General features: G+C 42.8%; 1 protein-coding gene across 4 annotated transcripts in view; it reads left to right on the top strand.

The window, feature by feature from the left end:
* LOC115107867 (double-stranded RNA-specific editase 1-like) overlaps positions 1-20,044 on the top strand; it is a 200,672-nt gene extending 180,628 nt beyond the window's left edge. For all 4 annotated transcript variants that reach the window (XM_029631599.2, XM_029631580.2, XM_065011767.1 and 1 more), the window contains 3 exons: positions 581-762; positions 14,739-14,917; positions 15,086-20,044. In XM_029631599.2, coding sequence (XP_029487459.1) covers positions 581-762; positions 14,739-14,917; positions 15,086-15,262 — 538 coding nt within the window. In that variant the 3' untranslated portion in view covers positions 15,263-20,044. The remainder of the gene's footprint in view (positions 1-580; positions 763-14,738; positions 14,918-15,085) is intronic.
* Positions 20,045-20,291: the final 247 nt, after the last annotated feature.

Here is a 20,291-nt window from a genome sequence, read left to right as displayed (position 1 = left end):
CGTTCATCAAGTAAGGTGGGTGGGAGGAAGGACTGAACAACAGTAATGATACAGTCCAACAATCAACCCCCATTGCATATGGAAGATGTCCCTGCTGCGGGCTAATGGAAAACTGAAGGTCTCCTAGCCTTGTCTGACTGCGACTCCAGTCTGTGTCTTAATTTCACACACTCTCACACACACTGCCTCGGGTCAGGAGGAGACCGGAGCAGCAGTTATCAGAGCTGTTTGTCAGAGTCTCGTTTCTGACGTCTGGTAATGGTATTTTTTACTCCCGTCTGCCTGTGTGTCCTTTTTGAAGTCGTCTCTCTCCAAGGCAATTGGCATAAACACTTTATATAGTGTGGAAGGAAATTGATGGGAAAGACTGCACTGCTAATGTAACAACAGCGAATGTAGAGTGAAATAAATAAAATTGGATATTTCAGAGTCAGCGCCCATTCCTAAGTTGTGTGCATGCATTTGCACGTGTGCACGAATTTGTGTGTTTCTGTGTATTTGTGCGTGTGTGTGTGTGCACTTGTATGCATGCATGTTTGTGGAAATGTGTATACTAAACGTGTGTGCTCCTCTGTTGCAGATGGAACGTGGTGGGCATCCAGGGCTCTCTGATGAGCTACTTCACGGAGCCCATCTACTTCTCCAGCATCATCCTGGGCAGCCTGTACCACGCCGACCACCTCTCCCGGGCTATGTACCAGCGCATAGCCGACATCGAGGACCTGCCCCAACAGTTCAGCCTCAACAGGCCTCTACTGAGCGGTCAGTACCCTTCACCTTTACACCTGGACTCTTTTGCACCCCTAATACTGTAATGTCTAGACTCTCTTACACTCAGGACATTGTTAATAGGGGGCACACAAAGGACTAAAAAAAAATTTAAAAACATTTTGCAACAGAAAAAAACATTTTGTCCAGGTAGTCGCTCACTGTTTCAGTCTCCCCCCCTGTTTTCATCTCTTTGGGGTCGAATGAACACGACATGTGCGTGGACTCTCGTGCCAAGGAACACACACACACTACACTAACTCATGTGGCACCGCATGCAAACACATTCAAACACTCCAATACTTTCAACACTGTTTTTAGGTGGCTTGGAGCAGACTAGTTGTCCTCTGTCCTCTGTCTTTTTCCCTCACACTTTCCCTGTGAAGCCTAATAAAACCGGACACTGTGACTCTGTGTGCTAGCCACACAGTAGGCACAAGGGTAAACACCAATTATGTATAAATGTCTATGGAAAATACCCAGCAGGAAAACAGAAAGGAAAATGCCGCACACTGCTGTTCATGCTCCCAGGTGATATTTATTTCCAACGTTTCGACCCAGCAGGACCATGGGTAATCAGATATGATTAGAGGTTCCCAACCTTTTTTCCTCAGAGCTCCCATATTGAGAGAGCCTATATTAAATACCCCACCAGCTTGATTTTGTTCAAATGAAGGGAAATAGGAAATGTTCTGTTTTGAAGCTCATTTCTATTTAATTTAACAAGACTCTTGACATCTTTTAGGTCGACTAGTTAACCCTTTACACTCATGGGAATTGGCCTACATGGATAGGGCTAAATGGAAATGTTTCCATTAGGCGTATGCAAAACCATGGTAGCAATTGAAAGGGAACAGTTTGGAGACGATGGGGAAATTATTATACCACTGCTGGCTTGCTTCTGAAGCTAAGCAGGGTTGGTCCTGGTTAGTCCCTGGATGGGAGACCAGATGCTGCTGGAAGTGGTGTTGGAGGGCCAGTAGGAGGCACTCTTTCCTCTGGTCTAAAAATATCCCAATGCCCCAGGGCAGTGATTGGGCACTGCCCTGTGTAGGGTGCAGTCTTTCGGATGGGACGTTAAACGGGTGTCCTGACTCTCTGAGGTCATTAAAGATCCCATGGCACTTGTTAACCCTGGTGTCTAAATTGGCTAAATTCCCAATCTGGCCCTCAAACCATCACGGTCACCTAATAATCTCCAGTTTACAATTGGCTCATTCATCCCCTCCTCTCCCCTGTAACTATTCCCCAGGTCGTTGCTGTAAATGAGAACGTGTTCTCAGTCAATTTACCTGGTAAAAAAACGGATAAATAAATAAAAATTAGACCAAAGGTGAGAACAACAGTTTACCTGACAGAAGACTGAATCGAAACATTACTCTGTTAATTTTATGTGCATTTTAAATTTACTGTACTTTTTGCCACATTTGTTGATAACGAAATCTGAAAACACTCTGGATACATTCAGTAACATGATAAGAATATTCCGGGAGAAGCTGCGGTAGTTGCAACATATTACATTAAAATGACAAGGGTTTGAGTGAAGGACTAACTGGTGTCTCCAAATGGCCACACTCTTCTCAAAAGTGTGTGTAGTTCCTAAGTTATTTGAATGACTTCTTGACTCAAAGGAGAGTCTTCCAACTATAAGGTACTTGTTCTCATTGAGGAAATGGAGTAAGTAGATGTGTATTATAATTTCTTTAAACAAGACCCTGCATCCCCGCCACAACACACTTACTGTTGTTGTTTACCCAGTATAAAACAACGGTCAATTAGAAATCACAATCTGGGTCAGGTGGGCATCATTTGACAGCTTCTTCGATTGCCAACATGATCAGCTAAGTTATAAAATACAATATTACAGTGTTAGGCTTTCACAATGCAATTCAGGAAGGTCGATCACATATTGAACATAAATATATATGCAACGTGCAACAATTTAAACTATTTTACTGAGTTACAGTTCATATAAGGAAATATAAGGCCTTGCTCGACACTGGGTGGGCTTGTCTCCCAAGTGGGTGGGCATATGCCCACCCACTTGGGAGACTGGCCCACCTAGTGTCGAGTAAGGCCTAGCCAATCAGAATGAGTTTTTCCCCACAAAAGGACTTTATTACAGACAGAAATACTCCTCCAGTTTCATCAGCTGTCTGGGTGGCTGATCTCAGATGATCCGGCTTCTTCATCTGCTGGATGTGGAGGTTCTGGGCTGGTGTGGTTACACCTGGTCTGCGGTTGTGAGGCCAGTTGGGCGTACTGTCAAATTCTGTAAAACAACATTGGAGGCGGCTTATGGTAGAGAAATTAACATTCTCTGGAAACTGCTCTGGCGGACATTCCTGCAGTCAGCATGCCAATTGCTCGCTCCCTCAACTTGAGACATCTGTGACATTGTGCTGTGTGACAAACCTGCACAGAGTGGTCTTTTATTGTCCCGAACACAAGGTGCACCTGTGTAATAATCAGCTTCTTGATATGCCACACCTGTCAAGTAGATGGATTATCTTGGCAAAGGACAAATGTTCACTAACAGAGTTGTAAACACATTTGTGCAAAACATTTGAGAGAAATACTCTTTTTGTGCATTTGAAGCATTTCTGGGATCTTTTATTTCAGCTCATGAAACATGGGACCAACACTTTACATGTTACTTTTATATTTTTTTCAGTATAATTTTGGTGCACATAGAATGCTGTCATGAGTGCATTCAGGTGACAGGCTCATTCTGTTCAGAACATTTACATTACATTTAAGTCATTTAGCAGACGCTCTTATCCAGAGCGACTTACAAATTGGTGCGTTCACCTTAAGACATCCAGTGGAACAGCCACTTTACAATAGTGCATCTAAATCTTTTAAGGGGGGGTGAGAAGGATTACTTTATCCTATCCTAGGTATTCCTGAAAGAGGTGGGGTTTCAGGTGTCTCCGGAAGGTGGTGATTGACTCCGCTGTCCTGGCGTCGTGAGGGAGTTTGTTCCACCATTGGGGGGCCAGAGCAGCGAACAGTTTTGACTGAGCTGCGCGGGAACTGTACTTCCTCAGTGGTAGGGAGGCGAGCAGGCCAGAGGTGGATGAACGCAGTGCCCTTGTTTGGGTGTAGGGCCTGATCAGAGCCTGGAGGTACTGAGGTGCCGTTCCCCTCACAGCTCCGTAGGCAAGCACCATGGTCTTGTAGCGGATGCGAGCTTCAACTGGAAGCCAGTGGAGAGAGCGGAGGAGCGGGGTGACGTGAGAGAACTTGGGAAGGTTGAACACCAGACGGGCTGCGGCGTTCTGGATGAGTTGTAGGGGTTTAATGGCACAGGCAGGGAGCCCAGCCAACAGCGAGTTGCAGTAATCCAGACGGGAGATGACAAGTGCCTGGATTAGGACCTGCGCCGCTTCCTGTGTGAGGCAGGGTCGTACTCTACGGATGTTGTAGAGCATGAACCTACAAGAACGGGCCACCGCCTTGATGTTAGTTGAGAACGACAGAACAACCCGGGGTATGACTACATGTCATCTTGTAACTATACATCAAACATAGAGATCATAAACTTGGACACTGTATATGACATGAGTTTTATGATGTGGAAATGTGAAGTGCACATTTGGACTCACGGGTGTTTGGCTTGCTTGATCAGCGTTATTTATTATAATGCTCAATGTCTCATATTTCAAAATACATAGTCCTCTTCATTTACAGCATTTCCCTCACTCGGGGAGCAAATTTGCAAAAGCTGCCCAATTAGTGGGAGGGATCGGGGCAATGTCCGGGAGACCCATGAGGCTGCGCACAATTGGCCCAGTGTCGGCCGGGTTAGGGGAGGGTTTGGGCGGCATGTCCTTGTCCCATCACGCTCTAGCGACTCCTTGTGGCGGGCAAGGCGCATGCACGCTGAGTTCGATCGCCAGTTGTACAGTGTTTCCTCTGACACATTGGGTGCGGCTTGTTTCCGGGTTAAGCAAGCAGTGTGTCAAGAATGGCTCTCTCCGTACGGATGGCTCTCTCCGTATGGGAGTTGCAGCGATTGGACAAAGACTAACTACCAATTGGATATCACGGAATTGGGGAGAAAAAAAACAATTGCTTCTTGACAAACCGCTCGCTTAACTCAGAAGCATGAAGACTGCCCTGAAAAAAGTTTAGGAAAAAAAATGGTATCTGATATGATGGTCTCGGGCAGGGGCGTAGCCAGTATTTTTGGGGGGGATAGGCCTAGAAAAATTTGGATAGGCATTTTTTCTACTTAATTTATTTTGCGACGTGCACCATATATTATTTCGTAATACAATCATTTTATACTAGTACATTGTACTTGGAGCAACCTCATTACATATACAAATAATGACCTATCCCAACATATTAAAATAAGACAGTAACTTTAGACCAGTTGCCAACTTGCCAGCATAACACTCATCCTCAGACGCACTTTAATCTCGATGGGCAAACAAGCCTATATTTGATGTTACAGTTTCTACCACGGCGGGCAGTAGTACTATAACATGGTACCTTACCTTTAGTAGACGTATCATAAGGCGTGACCTACATCCCAAGTCGCAGACGGCGAGGCTTTGAGTTGAATATGGTGATGATTTCATCATAATCCAATGTATCTCTCAATTCACGCTCAAAAGACAGCAAACTGAAGTGGTTCAGCCAGGCGCTTGTCATTGATGTGCGAAGACAATTTCTTTATGCTAGTTGTTGTTGAGAAAAGTCTCTCCACACTGCATGATGCCATTGGAAGTGTGACAATGATCCTTAACCGAGATGGTATATTAAGGAAAATATCATCAGGGCAGCTGTCAAGTACACTCATTATGGAGGAAAAGTCTCTCTTTCCCACATTCATTTTGCGACATCAACTGCCGAATTAAAACAGTGGATTCAGCATCCTCAATTGATTTTGCATAATGATCGCATGTGGTCTTCAGCTGCTCTTTAAGGACGCAGGTTTGGGATTCTTTGGAAAAGGAGGCTGCCGCTTGCATGATCCCGTATGTGTCTTCTTGAAATCTTGAGTTCAGATCTGTCTGTCTAGAATATTATTCCAAAGTTGCCTCAGGTCACTGTCCCTCTTAATGCTGGATGTTTTCCCTAATGAAGTTGTGACTACACTGGCTGCCAATTATACAGGCAGTTTTCGCTGCTGTGATGCGCTCACATCCCAATTACTAATATCATGCTTAACCATCATCTCTTCAGTTAACTTGGGGAGACTTTGATAAAGTTCTCAAGCTATCTCTGAATGTAGAAAAGCTGATTTAAAAAAAAAAACAATACAGTCCTTCACAGATAACGTAGAGAGCTTTGTAATCCCATCGTAGCAAAACCACTAATGTCAAACTATTTACTAAACGTGACAAACAGGAATAAAAACGTATTGTTCTGGATTTGTTGTAAGAGGGCATCGACTTCTAATTTGGTTTGTCCACAAGTATCTGAAAACTCTGCAAGAACCTCTAAAATGACATCTAGCAGTCCCGACACTTTTGCCGCGGTGCACAGAACCAAACGGGACGGTCGGAGTTGCAATGCGCACATACCGCTTGCTTAAATGTTTACTTTAGTAGGACATGTACCCCTCCTCATTTCCTTGACATGACTGAAGAGCCATTGAAACAGAAACTGAGTGGGATCCAACTCCAGGGGTTGCAACACTTCCAAGTATTTTCCGAGAAATTCTTTGTGCAAACAAATCAGCGGTTTCCATAAACCCAACATCTATTTCTTTAATCAATCCAGCATGATTGTATCGGATGCGCACAGGAATAAGTTCTCATTTAGATTGATCTTTATATTCATCTGCTCGTATGGCAAAATACGTGGAAGGCACAGAATGAACTGAATCGTTTATCCTCCAAGGTGAACAACGAGGCTGCACACTCCAGCAACTCGTTCGGAATTTCGGGGCTAATAAGCGTGGCATTGCGCGGTAGCTCATTTAAGCCTGTTTTTGTATTTCTGAGTCATACTTTGAGATGAAATTCAAACAAGTTACCTTTGTTGATTGTCTCTTCGGTTTCTCTGTGCCCTCTGAGTGGAATATCCTGCTGTGCACACATTAGAACAATATCTATGACCACTTTAACACGTGCACGGTTTCTTTCTATAAAATCTATGTTTGCATCACCATGCATTGTAGGATACATTTTTTTTGCAAGGGCTCTAGCATGTCATTTGCTAGTCTCGTGTTTCCAGCAAGCATTTCTTGTGAGTTTCCAGTTTTTAAATCCATCTTGTATGAATCTGAATTCAACATCATCAACGGCAGACAAAACTGTCGTTGGACCGACTGCAGGTTCACCCCCGCCCGCAGCATCACCCCCGCCCGCAGCATCAAGAACGAGAGGAGACAGTGGGGTAGGCAAGCATGCCTGGTTCAACGTGGCATTGGCAGTTGTGATGGCGATTGCAGTTGTTTCTATCGTGACACCACCTGTTACTGTCTCATTCTGGATGCTATCGGTGGATTGATCCAAATTATTTTATGGCACACACTCCTATTCCTCCAGACATTAAAAACAAAAACTACAGTAGCAATCAACATTTGGTTTGCCATTGCTAGAACTACTAAATTACCTTAGCTGGTGGGTCAATTTGAGTAGGCTAGCGTTACAACGTTTAGCCATATGACATTGCCAGGTTGTTGAAGTAAACCACGGTATGGTAAAAAAACATGTGACCAACAGTCGGAAGCCAACTTGATTGTCGCGGACTATTTCTTTGTTACATTATAAAATTATCAATAGAAAATAAATCTCACATGCTTTTCTTTTAAAAATTTAATAAAATAAAACAATTTGTATTGAATAATTTCTGGGACAATTATTGGGTAGGCCTGAGATCAGTGGCTACGCCGCTAGTCTCGGGTATGTGTAATTATAACTGATTTGCCCATAAGGACCAATGCAGACCCAGTAGAGAAAGATAAATTACATGTAGGAGATTATCTAATCAATAGATACAGTTGAAGTCGGAAGTTTACATACACTTTAGCCAAATACATTTCAACTAAGTTTTTCACAATTCCTGACATTTAATCCAAGTAAAAATTCCCTGTCTTAGGTCAGTTAGGATCACCACTTTATTTTAAGAATGTGAAATGTCAGAATAATAGTAGAGAGAAAGATTTATTTCAGTTTTTATTTCTTTCATCACATTCCCAGTGGGTCAGAAGTTTACATAAACTCAATTAGTACTTGCCACACCTCATAGCCTGGTTCCTCTCTGTTTCTTCCTAGGTTCTGGCCTTTCTAGGGAGTTTTTCCTAGCCCCTGTGCTTCAACACCTGCATTGCTTGCTGTTTGGGGTTTTAGGCTGGGTTTCTGTACATCACTTTGTGACATCGACTGATGTAAGAAGGGCTTTATAAATCAATTTGATTGATTGATATTTGGTAGCATTGTCCTTTTAAATTGTTTAACTTGGGTGAAACGTTTCGGGAGCCTTCCACAAGCTTCCCACAATATGTTGGGTGAATTTTGGCCCATTCCTCTTGACAGAGCTGTTGTAACCGAGTCGGGTTTGTTGGCCTCCTCCTCGCATTTGCGACCAAGCTTTAACTTCCTGACTGACGTCTTGAGATGTTGCTTCAATATATCCACCTAATTGTCCATCCTTCTGATGCCATCTATTTTGTGAAGCGCACCAGTATCTCCTGCAGCAAAGCACCCCCACAACATGATGCTGCCACCCCCGTGATTCACGGTTGGAATGGTGTTCTTCGGCTTGCAAGCCTCCCCTTTCTCCTCCAACGTTCTGTTTTTGTTTCATCAGACCAGAGGACATTTCTCCAAAAAGTACGATATTTGTCCTCTTATGCAGTTGCAAACCGTAGTCTGGCTTTTTTATGGGGATTTTGGGAGCAGTGGCTTCTTCCTTGCTGAGCGGCCTTTCAGGTTATGTCGCTATTGGACTCATTTTACTGTCGATATAGATACTTTTGTACCTGTTTCTTCCAGCATCTTCACGAGGTCCTTTGCTGTTGCAAGGTCTTTTGCTGTTGTCCTGGGATTGATTTGCACTTTTTGCACCAAAGCACGTTCATCTCTTGGAGACAGAACACGTCTCCTTCCTGAGGGGTATGACGGCTGTGTGGTTCCATGGTGTTTATACTTGCGTTCTATTGTTTGTACAGATGAACATGGTACCTTCAGGTGTTTGGAAATTACTCCCAAGGATAACTTGGTTGATTTCTTTTGATTTTCCCATGATGTCAAGCAAATAGGCACTGAGTTTGAAGGTAGGCCTTGAAATACATCCACAGGTATACCTCCAATTGACTCAAATGATGTCAATTAGCCTATCAAAAGCTTCGAAAGCCATGATGTCATTTTCTGGAATTTTCCACGCTGTTTAAAGGCACAGTCAACTTAGTGTATGTAAACTTCTGACCAACTGGAATTGTGATACAGTGAACTATAAGTGAAGTACTCTGTCTGTAAAGAATTGTTGGAAAAATTACCGACTTGCCAAAACTATAGTTTGTTAACAAGAAATTTGTGGAGTGGTTGAAAAACAAGTTTTTATGACTCCACCTAAGTGTATGTAAACTTCCAACTTCAACTGTAGTGTTTCAACCCACTCTACCCAGAGTGGGTGACAATGCAGTTAGGTAATGAAAGTTCACTTCCTTATGTTATAAAATACAAAGACAAATATGATTATTCATGTTCTGAATCGTTCAGTTGGGTCTTCCTCTTAACATATCATTAGCTAACATTGTATCGAAAAAGTCTGATTTCGTAACCTAAATCCGTGGATTCAGAAAGTATTCAGACCCCTTGACTTTTTCCACATTTTCTTAAGTAACAGCCTTGTTCTAAAATTGATTAGATAATTTTTTCCCTCAATCTACACACATTACCCCATAATGACAAAGCAAAAACAGGTTTAGACATTTCTGCAGATGTATTCAAAATAAAAAAAGGTATCACATTTACATAAGTATTCTGACCCTTTACTCAGAACTTTGTTGTAGCACCTGGCAGGGATTACAGCCTCAAGTCTTCTTGGTTGTGACGCTACAAGCATGGCACACTTGTATTTGGGGAGTTTCTCCCATTCTTCTCTGCAGATCCTCTCAAGCTCTGTCAGGTTGGATGGGGAGCGTCGCTGCACAGCTATTTTCAGTTCTCGCCGGAGATCTTCGATCGGGCTATGGCTGGGCCACTCAAGGACATTCAGAGACATGCCCCGAAGCCACTCCTGCGTTGCCTAGGCTGTGTGCGTAGGGTTGTTGTCTTGTTGGAAGGTGAACCTTTGCCCCAGTCTGAGGTCCTGAGCACTATAGAGCAGGTTTTCTTCAAGGATCTCTATGTACTTTGCTCCATTCATCTTTCCCTCAATCCTGACTAGTCTCCCAGTCCGTACCACCACCATGCTTCACCGTAGGGATTGGTGCCAAGTTTCCTCCAGACGTGACGCTTAGCATTCAGAAATCTTGTTTCTCACAGTCAGAGTCCTTTAGGTGCCTTTTGGCAAACCCCAAGCGGCCTGTCATGTGCCTTTTACTGAGGAGGGGTTTCCGTCTTGCCACTCTACCATAAAGGCCTGATTGGTGGAGTGCTGCAGAGATGGTTGTCCTTCTGGAAGGTTCTCCCATCTCCACAGAAGGAACTCTGGAGCTCTGTCAGAGAGACCGCCAGGTTCTTGGTCAGCTCGCAACTGATTTGTTTTAAGGTCAAGTCTATTTAGATACTTTTTCTGTCATGATATTTCATTATATAGCCCTTCTTAATGTTGTTTTGTGGAATTTGGAACCTGAGATACGTTGCAGTGTACTTAGATTCTATAGCATATGCAGATAAAATAATGTGTTCCCCCTTCTCTCCTACTGCCCAGACAAATTCCTACATCTATTGTCAGGGTAGGGGCTAAGGAAGGGTGAGGGTTACTGTTATGGAACCAACTAGACAACCTACCTTTAACACTGGACCCACTAAGTCTAGGGGTTCTAGGCGGTCTTAATTGTTCTGTAATCTGACTAGGTGTGTGCATAACTGTGAAAAGTAAGCATATGCGACCAGGTGTTGAATGTACATGTGCCTAGGGAGACGGCAACCTTACCTTAGGTCCAAGACAAGTCTGTCTTGACTCCTTTAGATCGGTGAGCCCAAGCGGATTGTTATGTGAAGATAGTGACGGAAACAAATATATACAAAAAAAGAAAATGACAAACGGGCATACATACCTAAATTAAAGACTCAAAATCAAAACGAAAGGCCACTAAACAAACCAGCAACCTCACGGCTTGCAAGGTGGGATACTGACTGATGGTCACCTTAATTGGCAGCACCTGTCCTTATCAAGGCTTGGCTGGATTGTGGAAGTGTAGTATGTTGTCTACTTATGCACCTAAGACCTATACTACCTACCCATTCCATAACATTACCTAGTAACAACATAGTGTCCTGGGTTGTGTTCAATAGGTACGGAACAGAAATAATAGGCACAGAACGTTCAATTTATCTTATTGAAACATTTTGCAATGGTTTGCCCTAATTAACACAACCTTGATCAGGACACTATGTTGTTACTAGGTTGCGGTCCAAACACTTAAGACACACCCTCGTCCACTCACCCTCGCCTTCGCCCTTGGGGGAATCCCCATCGCCATCTTGGAGGGGGTTCCAAATGATTAGCCAAGCAAGGGAAGTTTGCAACGTAAGCCCCTCAGCCCCCGTTTGTAGTCGACTTTTAGAGTGTACAATTATGTTCACTCCGAGGCCTGAAACTCCCCATAATTACATTTGTGATGATTGTACATCTGCTAAGAAAAGTCAGCGAAAACTTCAAAACAACATCAATGGAGAAGTCAACATACAAGTGTAATTAAAAACAAATGCTAGAGTTAGAAAGTTAGAAATTGTGCTACTAATGCACATGACGGCACAAACACGTATCGTGAAAAGTAAATATGTTTGGTTATCTTTTGGAAATTGTAGAAATAAAACATTGTCCTTCAGAAGTTCCAGCTAGGCAGGCTAACGTTAGTTAGCTAATTAATTTGCTAGCGATCATACAGTAGGCGTATATTAATAATTATATATTTAACTTACACTACCGTTCAAAAGTTTGGGGTCACAAAGAAATGTCTTTGTTTTTGAAAGAAAAGCCATTTGTTTTGTCCATTAAAATAACCTCAAATTGAGGCTAATTGATCGTTAGAAAATCCTTTTGCAACTGTTTGCACAGCTGAAAACTGTTTTGAATTTATAAGCATTAAAACTGGTCTTCTTTAGACTAGTTGAATATCTGAACATCAGCATTTGTGGGTTCGATTACAGGCTCAAAAACAAAGACCAGAAACAAAGACCTTTCTTCTGAAACTCATCAGTCTATTCTTGTTGTGAGAAATGAAGGCTATTCCATGCGAGAAATTGCCCAGAAACTGAATATCTCGTACAACGCTGTGTACTACTCCCTTCATAGAACACCGCAAACTGGCCTAACCAGAATAGAAAGAGGAGTGGGAGGCCCCGGAGCACAACTGATCAAAACAAGTACAATAGAGTGTCTAGTTTGAGAAACAGACGCCTCACAAGTCCTCAAATGGCAGCTTCATTAAATAGTACCTGCAAAACACCATTCTCAACGTCAACAGTGAAGAGGCGACTCTGGGATGCTGGCCTTCTAGACAGAGCTGCAAAGAAAAAGCCATATCTCAGACTGGCCAATAAAAATAAAGGATTAAGATTGGCAAAAGAACACAGAGACTGGACAGAGGAACTCTGCCTAGAAGGACTGACAGAAGGACTTGATACTGATGTCTCTGAATGGAGAGAGAGACCTGGCACTCTACATAAAAAATGTACGAAACACAACTTTCACTTCTATTGTCTTTTTTTTTTTTTTTTTATTGAATTCCATCAGTCAATATGGGGTGAGAGAAACCCTGTGTATTTTGCACCAGGATCAGGGAACTCCTGTTGTATACGGGACACCACACAGGAAGGTCTGACCACTGACATGTTTGCCAAGGTAGCCCCATTAACACCAGACAAAATGCCCATAGGCACAGAATCTCTATCGGCTGGGAATGACAATGGAAAATGAAAGGAGCACTTTGTTATACACTGCTTCTATGGTATAATGTAAAGGGTTATTTGTTCTACATGGACCTGCTACTACATTTGAAAGTTATCAAATACACTTAGTTTAGAATATTCAGAATGTTTGTTTGTTGTGATTGAGTGTGGGGAAACAGCTGCGGGCAAGATTCTGACAGATGGGTGTGTCTTGGTGGATGCAAGGACACACCCAAGAAACACCCACATCAAACCACACTCCCAAGTCAACTCATGTTTGCCAGCATTTCTTGAGAAGCAAGCTAAAGTACAAGGCCAAATCAGTGGGTGCAGTTCCCCTTTCAATCCTAATCTTCCTGTCAGTCAGTCAGCAGGCAGCCCAGTACACTGCAAAAGAGAAACAAACCAAGTAGTTTAAACCTTGTGACTAGGGGGCAGTATTTTCATTTTTGGAAAAATAACATTCCCGTAGTAAATGGGATATTTTGTCAGGACAAGATGCTAGAATATGCATATAATTGACAGCTTAGGATAGAAAACACTCTAAAGTTTCCAAAACTGTAAAAATATTGTCTGTGAGTATAACAGACCTGATATTGCAGGCGAAAGCCTGAGAAAAATCCAATCCGGAAGTGACTCATCTTTTGAAAGCTCTGCGTTCCAATGCGTCCCTATTGAGCAGTAAATGGGTTATCAACCAGATTACTTTTTCTCCGTATTCCCCAATGTGTCTACAGCATTGTGATGTAGTTTTACGCATTTATGTTGAAGAATACCCGTAAGCGGCTACATTGCGCAACTGGTCACCTGATGGCTCCCAGAGTGATTCTCGTGTAAAATACAGAGGTAGCCATTATTCCAATCGGTCCTACTGAAAAACCAATTGTCCTGGTGGATATATTATCGAATAGATATTTGAAAAACACATTGAGTATTGATTATAAACAACGTTTGCCATGTTTCTGTCGATATTATGGAGCTAATTTGGAATATTTTTCAGCGTTTTCGTGACTGCAATTTCCGGGCTATTTTTCAGCCAAACGTGAAGAACTAGTGGAGCTATTTCGCCTACAAAAATAATATTTTTGGAAAAAAGGAACATTGGCTATCTAACTGGGAGTCTCGTGAGTGAAAATATCCGAAGCTCATCAAAGGTAAACGATTTAATTTGATTGCTTTTCTGATTTCCGTGACCAAGTTACCTGCTGCTAGCTGGACAAAATGCTATGCTAGGCTATCTAGAAACTTACACAAATGCTTGTCTAGCTTTGGCTGTAAAGCATATTTTGAAAATATGAGATGACAGGGTGATTAACAAAAGGCTAAGCTGTGTCTCAATATATTTCACTTGTGATTTTCATGAATAGGAATATGTTCTAGGAATATTTATGTCCGTTGCGTTATGCTAATTAGTGTCAGTCGATGATTACGCTCCCGCACACGGGATGGGGAGTTACTAGAGGTACACCCTCCACTGGAATACGTATTTATGCCTCCCATCCATCTAGGCCCCTGCTTGGAGGAGCACATGTCCTGTGGTAGAGTTGAAGAAGCTTCATCCGGTTTTTTGACTACCATGTCTGACGGATGCTGCTAGGGCAAAGATTTATACGTCTCTGACCCTTCATGCCCTCGCTTGTGTAGTAAATGCTTGAGTTCACCACACTCACATGATGAGAAGCTTTCACTGAAACCAGAAGACTCATGTTTCCTTTAGCGCTAATGCCTAAAGCCTGAGATCAGAGGGATAACATGGGCATGAGTCGCATGTCCAGTCCTATGTATGATTCCCACTTGGTCAGACGTGCTTGTCTTTAGAAAGGGAATTAGCTACCGCTTTCACAGCTCATCATGACCTGTATTCAATTCCCAGTGGCTCAGACTTGTATGCTTACTGTTATAAAGTGGAATTGGCCACTCACTCTATGGTTCTATTTGTGATTCCAGGCATCAGCAACGCGGAGGCAAGGCAGCCGGGCAAGGCACCCAATTTCAGCGTGAACTGGGTGGTGGGCGACCTGGCGCTGGAGGTCATCAATGCTACCACGGGCAAAGACGACATGGGGCGCGCCTCGCGCCTCTGCAAGCACGCCCTCTACAGCCGCTGGGTTCGCCTGCATTCCAAGGTACAGAACGGTCCGACACACACCACATCACATCAGCACTGCACACAGACGGTGTGAGCAGCACAACACATTAACACCAGCTGAAACACAGATCAAGTCACTCCTCAATATTTAATTCAAAGTAGTCTTCTTATCTCAAAATCTGTTTGCTTCCCTTCCCCACCCCAGCTGTCATCCACACTGAGGATCAAGGTGTCCAAGCCCAGCTCATACCACGACGCCAAGCAGGCGGCGGTGGAGTACCACAACGCCAAGCAGACTCTCATCAAGGTCTTCCACAAGTCGGGCCTGGGGGCCTGGGTGAAGAAGCCCATCGAGCAGGACCAGTTCTCCCTCAACTCCTGATTAGGGGGTTAGGGGAAGCTCATAACCCAACCCACTGCACCCCAACCCCCTCTCTAGGCCTGAGAAAGAGGCTCTTCAAAATTACCAGCCACTGAGACTTTGTGTCTGTGTGCGTGTGTCTGCGTGCGTGCGTGTGTACCTCGTGCATGTGTGTGTGTATGTCTGTCTTGAGTGTTTGTGAGAAATAACGCATGTGGTTCTGGCCACCTCCCTCCGTCCCAATCACTCTGCTCTCGTTCCTCATGGCTGTGGTGTCATCACTCTGTAAAACATTCTTCTTCTTTTTTAATCGATGGCACTCGATGTTCAATCTGCCCATCTAATCACGAAGTCTTGCCATTTTTAACTGGAATCCTTTTTAGTCATTGTTGTTTTATTTGCAAGACTTTACATGAAGTTGTCCATACACCATGTAGTTACTATATACTTATTTCTGTAACCAGAATGTAGAATGTACAACGATTCTATTTCTACTATTCAGTTAAATGTAATTACACTAGTATAAACCCAAATGCCATGTGACTTTTTAACCTATTGTAGAATTTTACCTTTTTAATGTCTTATTTTATTACAATATAGCCCCTTTATTATAAGCACGTATGATATTATGCTAAATGCAAATCCAAAATGTTGGTTACAGTCATTCAATCATTATTCATTTGAAATCTCTTCTTTTGGTCCCGTTACATCTTAATTATTTATTTGTTGGCATTTTTGGTCATTCAATTACATTCCCATTCCGTACTTGAACATTGGGCCCTGGTGGAGGCTGTCGACGATTCCCCTCGAGTCCTTTGACCTGGGGGGGTTGAGGAGAGTTGTGGATGTGCTGCACGTTTTGTCTTGTTGAAGTAAGCCATGGCTTTGCATGGGAATGGTGTCAGAGTTCGGCGAGTTGATTCGGTAGAGAACCAACAGGGATCTGCTCGAGTGATTTTTTTTGTTTTTTGTTTTTTTCCCCCTGCACATGGAGCTTTGAATCATGTTTCTCTCTTTAATGTGTTTGTTTTGTTTCCTGGAGGGGGCTTGTTTTTTTTAGTATTGCAACTTTGGAGTTTTTTGTGTTGGATAGATGGATTATACTGCAACTGAATAATGACAGGAATTAAGTATTTCTATCAATGACACTGCATAGGGGCTACATTACACCTCCTTCATAAGCATGATCCTCATGGACATTATGCATCCATGCCCTGGGCATTTATAAATGCTTATGTCAACAACCTCGGATCGATAGGTCATGGTCATGCCACACAATACAAGTCTGGTGACATAACACATCTTATGTCAATCTGGGGTTGTTATGAAGGTGTAAAGTAGGCCATATGTCATGTAATTCATAGAGAGCTGGGAAATGCATGTCTCCAAGAGCTTATGTCGTCATTTAAACAACTCTTGTAAGCAACACGATTGTTGATTGCTCATTGTGTGAGTAAACTTCCAAGGGAACACAAAGAAACGCATGAGAGATTTTACAAAGTTGAGTTTGGTACCACCCACCCACTCAATGACCAATCCGTGTTTTCTCAATCCAAGTCCTATTGGTCCGATTCCCTGGGTGTTCTGTAAGCCCTCTTCCCCACTCTCTCCCATGTGTTCATCTTTTCTATTTCAACTATTTCTACAACATGATAAACTCTGGATGCCAGTAATGACAACTTTCTAATGTATTATCTGTGTGCTCTCCCTTATAGGCTGGTCATATACCTCTAATATCAGCATTGTACATGGCCAGTGACAAACCACAATGTAAACGGACACACTGCAAAGGAATGATTATTATGAGGTATTCTTTAAGTTGGTGTATTTTTATATCTGATATATTTGGTTCAAAACAGCAGGGGAAGGTGCTTGGAGTCCCAGCAGTGTGTGTGTTGTATGTACACTACATGACCAAAAGTATGTGGACAACTGCTCGGCGAACATCTCATTTCAAAATCATGGGCATTAATATGGAGTTGGTCCCCCCTTTGCTGCTATAACAGCCTCCACTCTTTTGGGAAGGCTTTCAACTAGATGTTGGAACATTGCTGCATTCAGCCACAAGAGGATTAGTGAGGTTGGGCACTGATGTTGGGCGATTAGGCCTGGCTCGCAGTCGGCATTCCAATTCAGCCCAAAGGTGTTTGATGGGTTGAGGTCAAGGATTTGTGCAGGCTGGTCAAGTTCTTCCATACCGATCTCAACAAACCATTTCTGTATGGACCTCGCTTTGTGCATGGGGGTATTGTGATGCTGAAACAGGAAAGGTCCTTCCCCAAACTATTGCCACAAAGTTGGAAACACAGACTCGTCTATATTGTCATTGTATGCTGTAGCGTTAAGATTTCCCTTCACTGGAAGTCTGGAACTAAGGGACCTAGCTTGAACCATGAAAAACAGCCCCAGACCATTATTCCTCCTCCATCAAACTTTACAGTTGGCACTATGCATTGGGGCAGGTAGCGTACTCCTGGCATCCACCATACCCAGATTTGTTCATTGGACTGGCAGATGGTGAATCGTGATTCATCACTCCAGAGAACGAGTTTCCACTGCTCCAGTCCAATGGCGGCGAGCGTTACACTACTCCATCTGACGCTTGGTGTTGCGCATGGTGATGTTAGGCTTGTATGCGGCTGCACGGCCATGGAAACCCCCCAACAAAGTTATTGTGTTGACATTGCTTCTAGAGGCAGTTTGGAACGTGCTAGTGAGTGTTGTAACCGAGGACAGTCCCGTTCTTTGAGCTTGTGTTCGCAGTTGTTGTTGCTCAGATATTCCCACTTCACAATGACAGCACTTACAGTTGACCGGGGAAGCTCTAGCAGGGAAGAAATTTGACGTACTGACATGTTTGAAAGGTGGCATGCTATGACGGTGTCACGTTGAAAGTCACTGAGCTCTTGAGTAAGGCCATTCTACTGTCAATGATTTTGTCTGTTGAGAATGCATGGCTGTGTGTTCGATTTTATACGCCTGTAAGGAACTGGTTTGGCTGAAATAGCCCGAATCCACTAATTTGAAGTGATGTTCACATACTTTTGTGTGTATATAGTGGATGTCTAGAGTAAGGAGATTGTGTGACACTGCTCGATAAATGTCATAAATGAGATTGCTGTGGAATCTGCACCAAAGATGATGTCCTTGTGTGTTTTTCTCACAAATGTCTTTGAGCAACAACAAAGGAAAAGGGGGAAACATTTTTTTAAACGTGTTTCGCACACACCAATTGCTGGGTATAAATTGCAATGTTTTTGTACTTTCATTTTATCAATGTATTTTTTTTATTTGTATAAAATGATGGGTTGTATTCTGTTGTATTTCAGCTTTGTTGTGGAATCTTTCTTGTCGGGCTCTTTCGGTATTTCTGTAGCTGTCGATTATCAAGGTGTTATTATTGTGAACCTCTTTTCTATTGCTATGGAAATGATGCGTATAGCAATATACTGGTTAAAAATGTGATGCCTGTGCAATTCTTCTTCCTTCACTGTCTAGTTCTTGTTCTCCCTCCATGAAACTGCTGGGATGTATTTGATTTGTTTTTAGTCTTTCATTTGAACTCTTAAAGGTCCAATGCAGCCTTCTTTTTTTTTAAATCTCAAAATCAAATAATTTCTGGGTAACAATTTAAGTACCTTTTTGTGGTTATTTTTCAACCACCAGCTAGTTTTCAAAAAATAAACAAAAATAGAGTATTTGCAAAGAGAGGTTTTTTTAAACAAGAATCTTGCTAGGACTGTCTGGGAGTGATCTGAGTGGTGCGGGGAAAACTCGCTGTTTTTGGCAGAGAGGTTTGGAACTCTTATTGGTCTATTAACTAACTTGCCGCCCGTTGACATCACCAGGCAGGCCAAAACTCCATCGCGCCAAAACAGGCAGAAATTGTAGGCAGTCTTTTGAATTAATTTAATTAATTAAACCGCTCTAATACTTAAAGGGCATTATCAGCATTTTCACAATTTCACAGTATTATTCCAACCTCAGTTTGGAAATATATATATAAAACACAGAAAATGTTGTTTTTGACTATACTGGGCCTTTATAAAAAATAAAGCTAGTTCCTGTACCTTCACTGCAACGGCCAGAGATGTGCTACTAATTGTTGAGCAAATGTCCTGTGTCGCTGTGTCCTTGTGAATCGTCTCTGAAAGGCCTCTTTACCTCATACCTCTGCAGTCACATTGTGAGCCCCCCCCCGAAAAGATCCAGGTCATGAGCAATATGTCCCCCAACGCCCCCTTTAATGAGGCCCCAGGAGGAACGGGACCAGAAAGAATGGTTCCCCTCCCCCTCTGTTCCCCCCTTCGTCGTGCTCTCTTTTAAAACTGACTGTTTGAAACTTCTTCTTTTTTAAAGCCTGCCTGCTTCTCCATAGTATGGTTCTTATTTTTTGGACTGCACTAAAGATGTCAATTGATGATGTCATGACACAAACCGTCCCCCAAAATGGACAGGTCGGAACTATTTGCAAGAAACTGAACTGCTTCCCTATGGCCGAGTGCTCCCAGCGGTCTATAATCCCCGTTCGGTCGGCCGTCCTGACCGCCTTGTGATTATTTGGTGACTGTTCAGTGGTCCCGGTGTGGTCCACTCGGGGTGGTCAGAGGACTCCTCTACTCTCCTCTCACCCCACATCCGCTGTGCAATCTCCACCTGGACCACCATCTTGCATGTGCTCCCACACTGAAGCTGCACCTAAAGCATGAAGACATACTTTTAAAGTACTCTTATGTAGAAAAAAAAACTGATAAATAGATATATAAAATGAAGAAAAATAATAATAAAGGAGACCTTAGTTTACTTTTGCAGAGGTTGTCATTCTTTGTGTGTGTGTGTGTGTGTGTGTGTGTGTGTGTGTGTGTAAGTTGTATACTGTAGTTGTGCAAAAAGTATTGAGCACATGAAACACACAGAATCCTTATCAGCAGCTTCTCATCTAACCTTAAACTTTCTCCACCAGCCCACAGAGTTGAAACTACACCAGATCTAAATTAAAGTGATATATATAATGAACCAAAAAAATAAACGCAACATGCAACAATTTCAA

This window comes from Oncorhynchus nerka, linkage group LG3, assembly GCF_034236695.1.
Source record: "Oncorhynchus nerka isolate Pitt River linkage group LG3, Oner_Uvic_2.0, whole genome shotgun sequence".
Taxonomy (NCBI): domain Eukaryota; kingdom Metazoa; phylum Chordata; class Actinopteri; order Salmoniformes; family Salmonidae; genus Oncorhynchus; species Oncorhynchus nerka.
The sequence above is the reverse complement of the archived record's forward strand: the minus strand, read 5'-3'. Positions and strand labels throughout refer to the sequence as shown.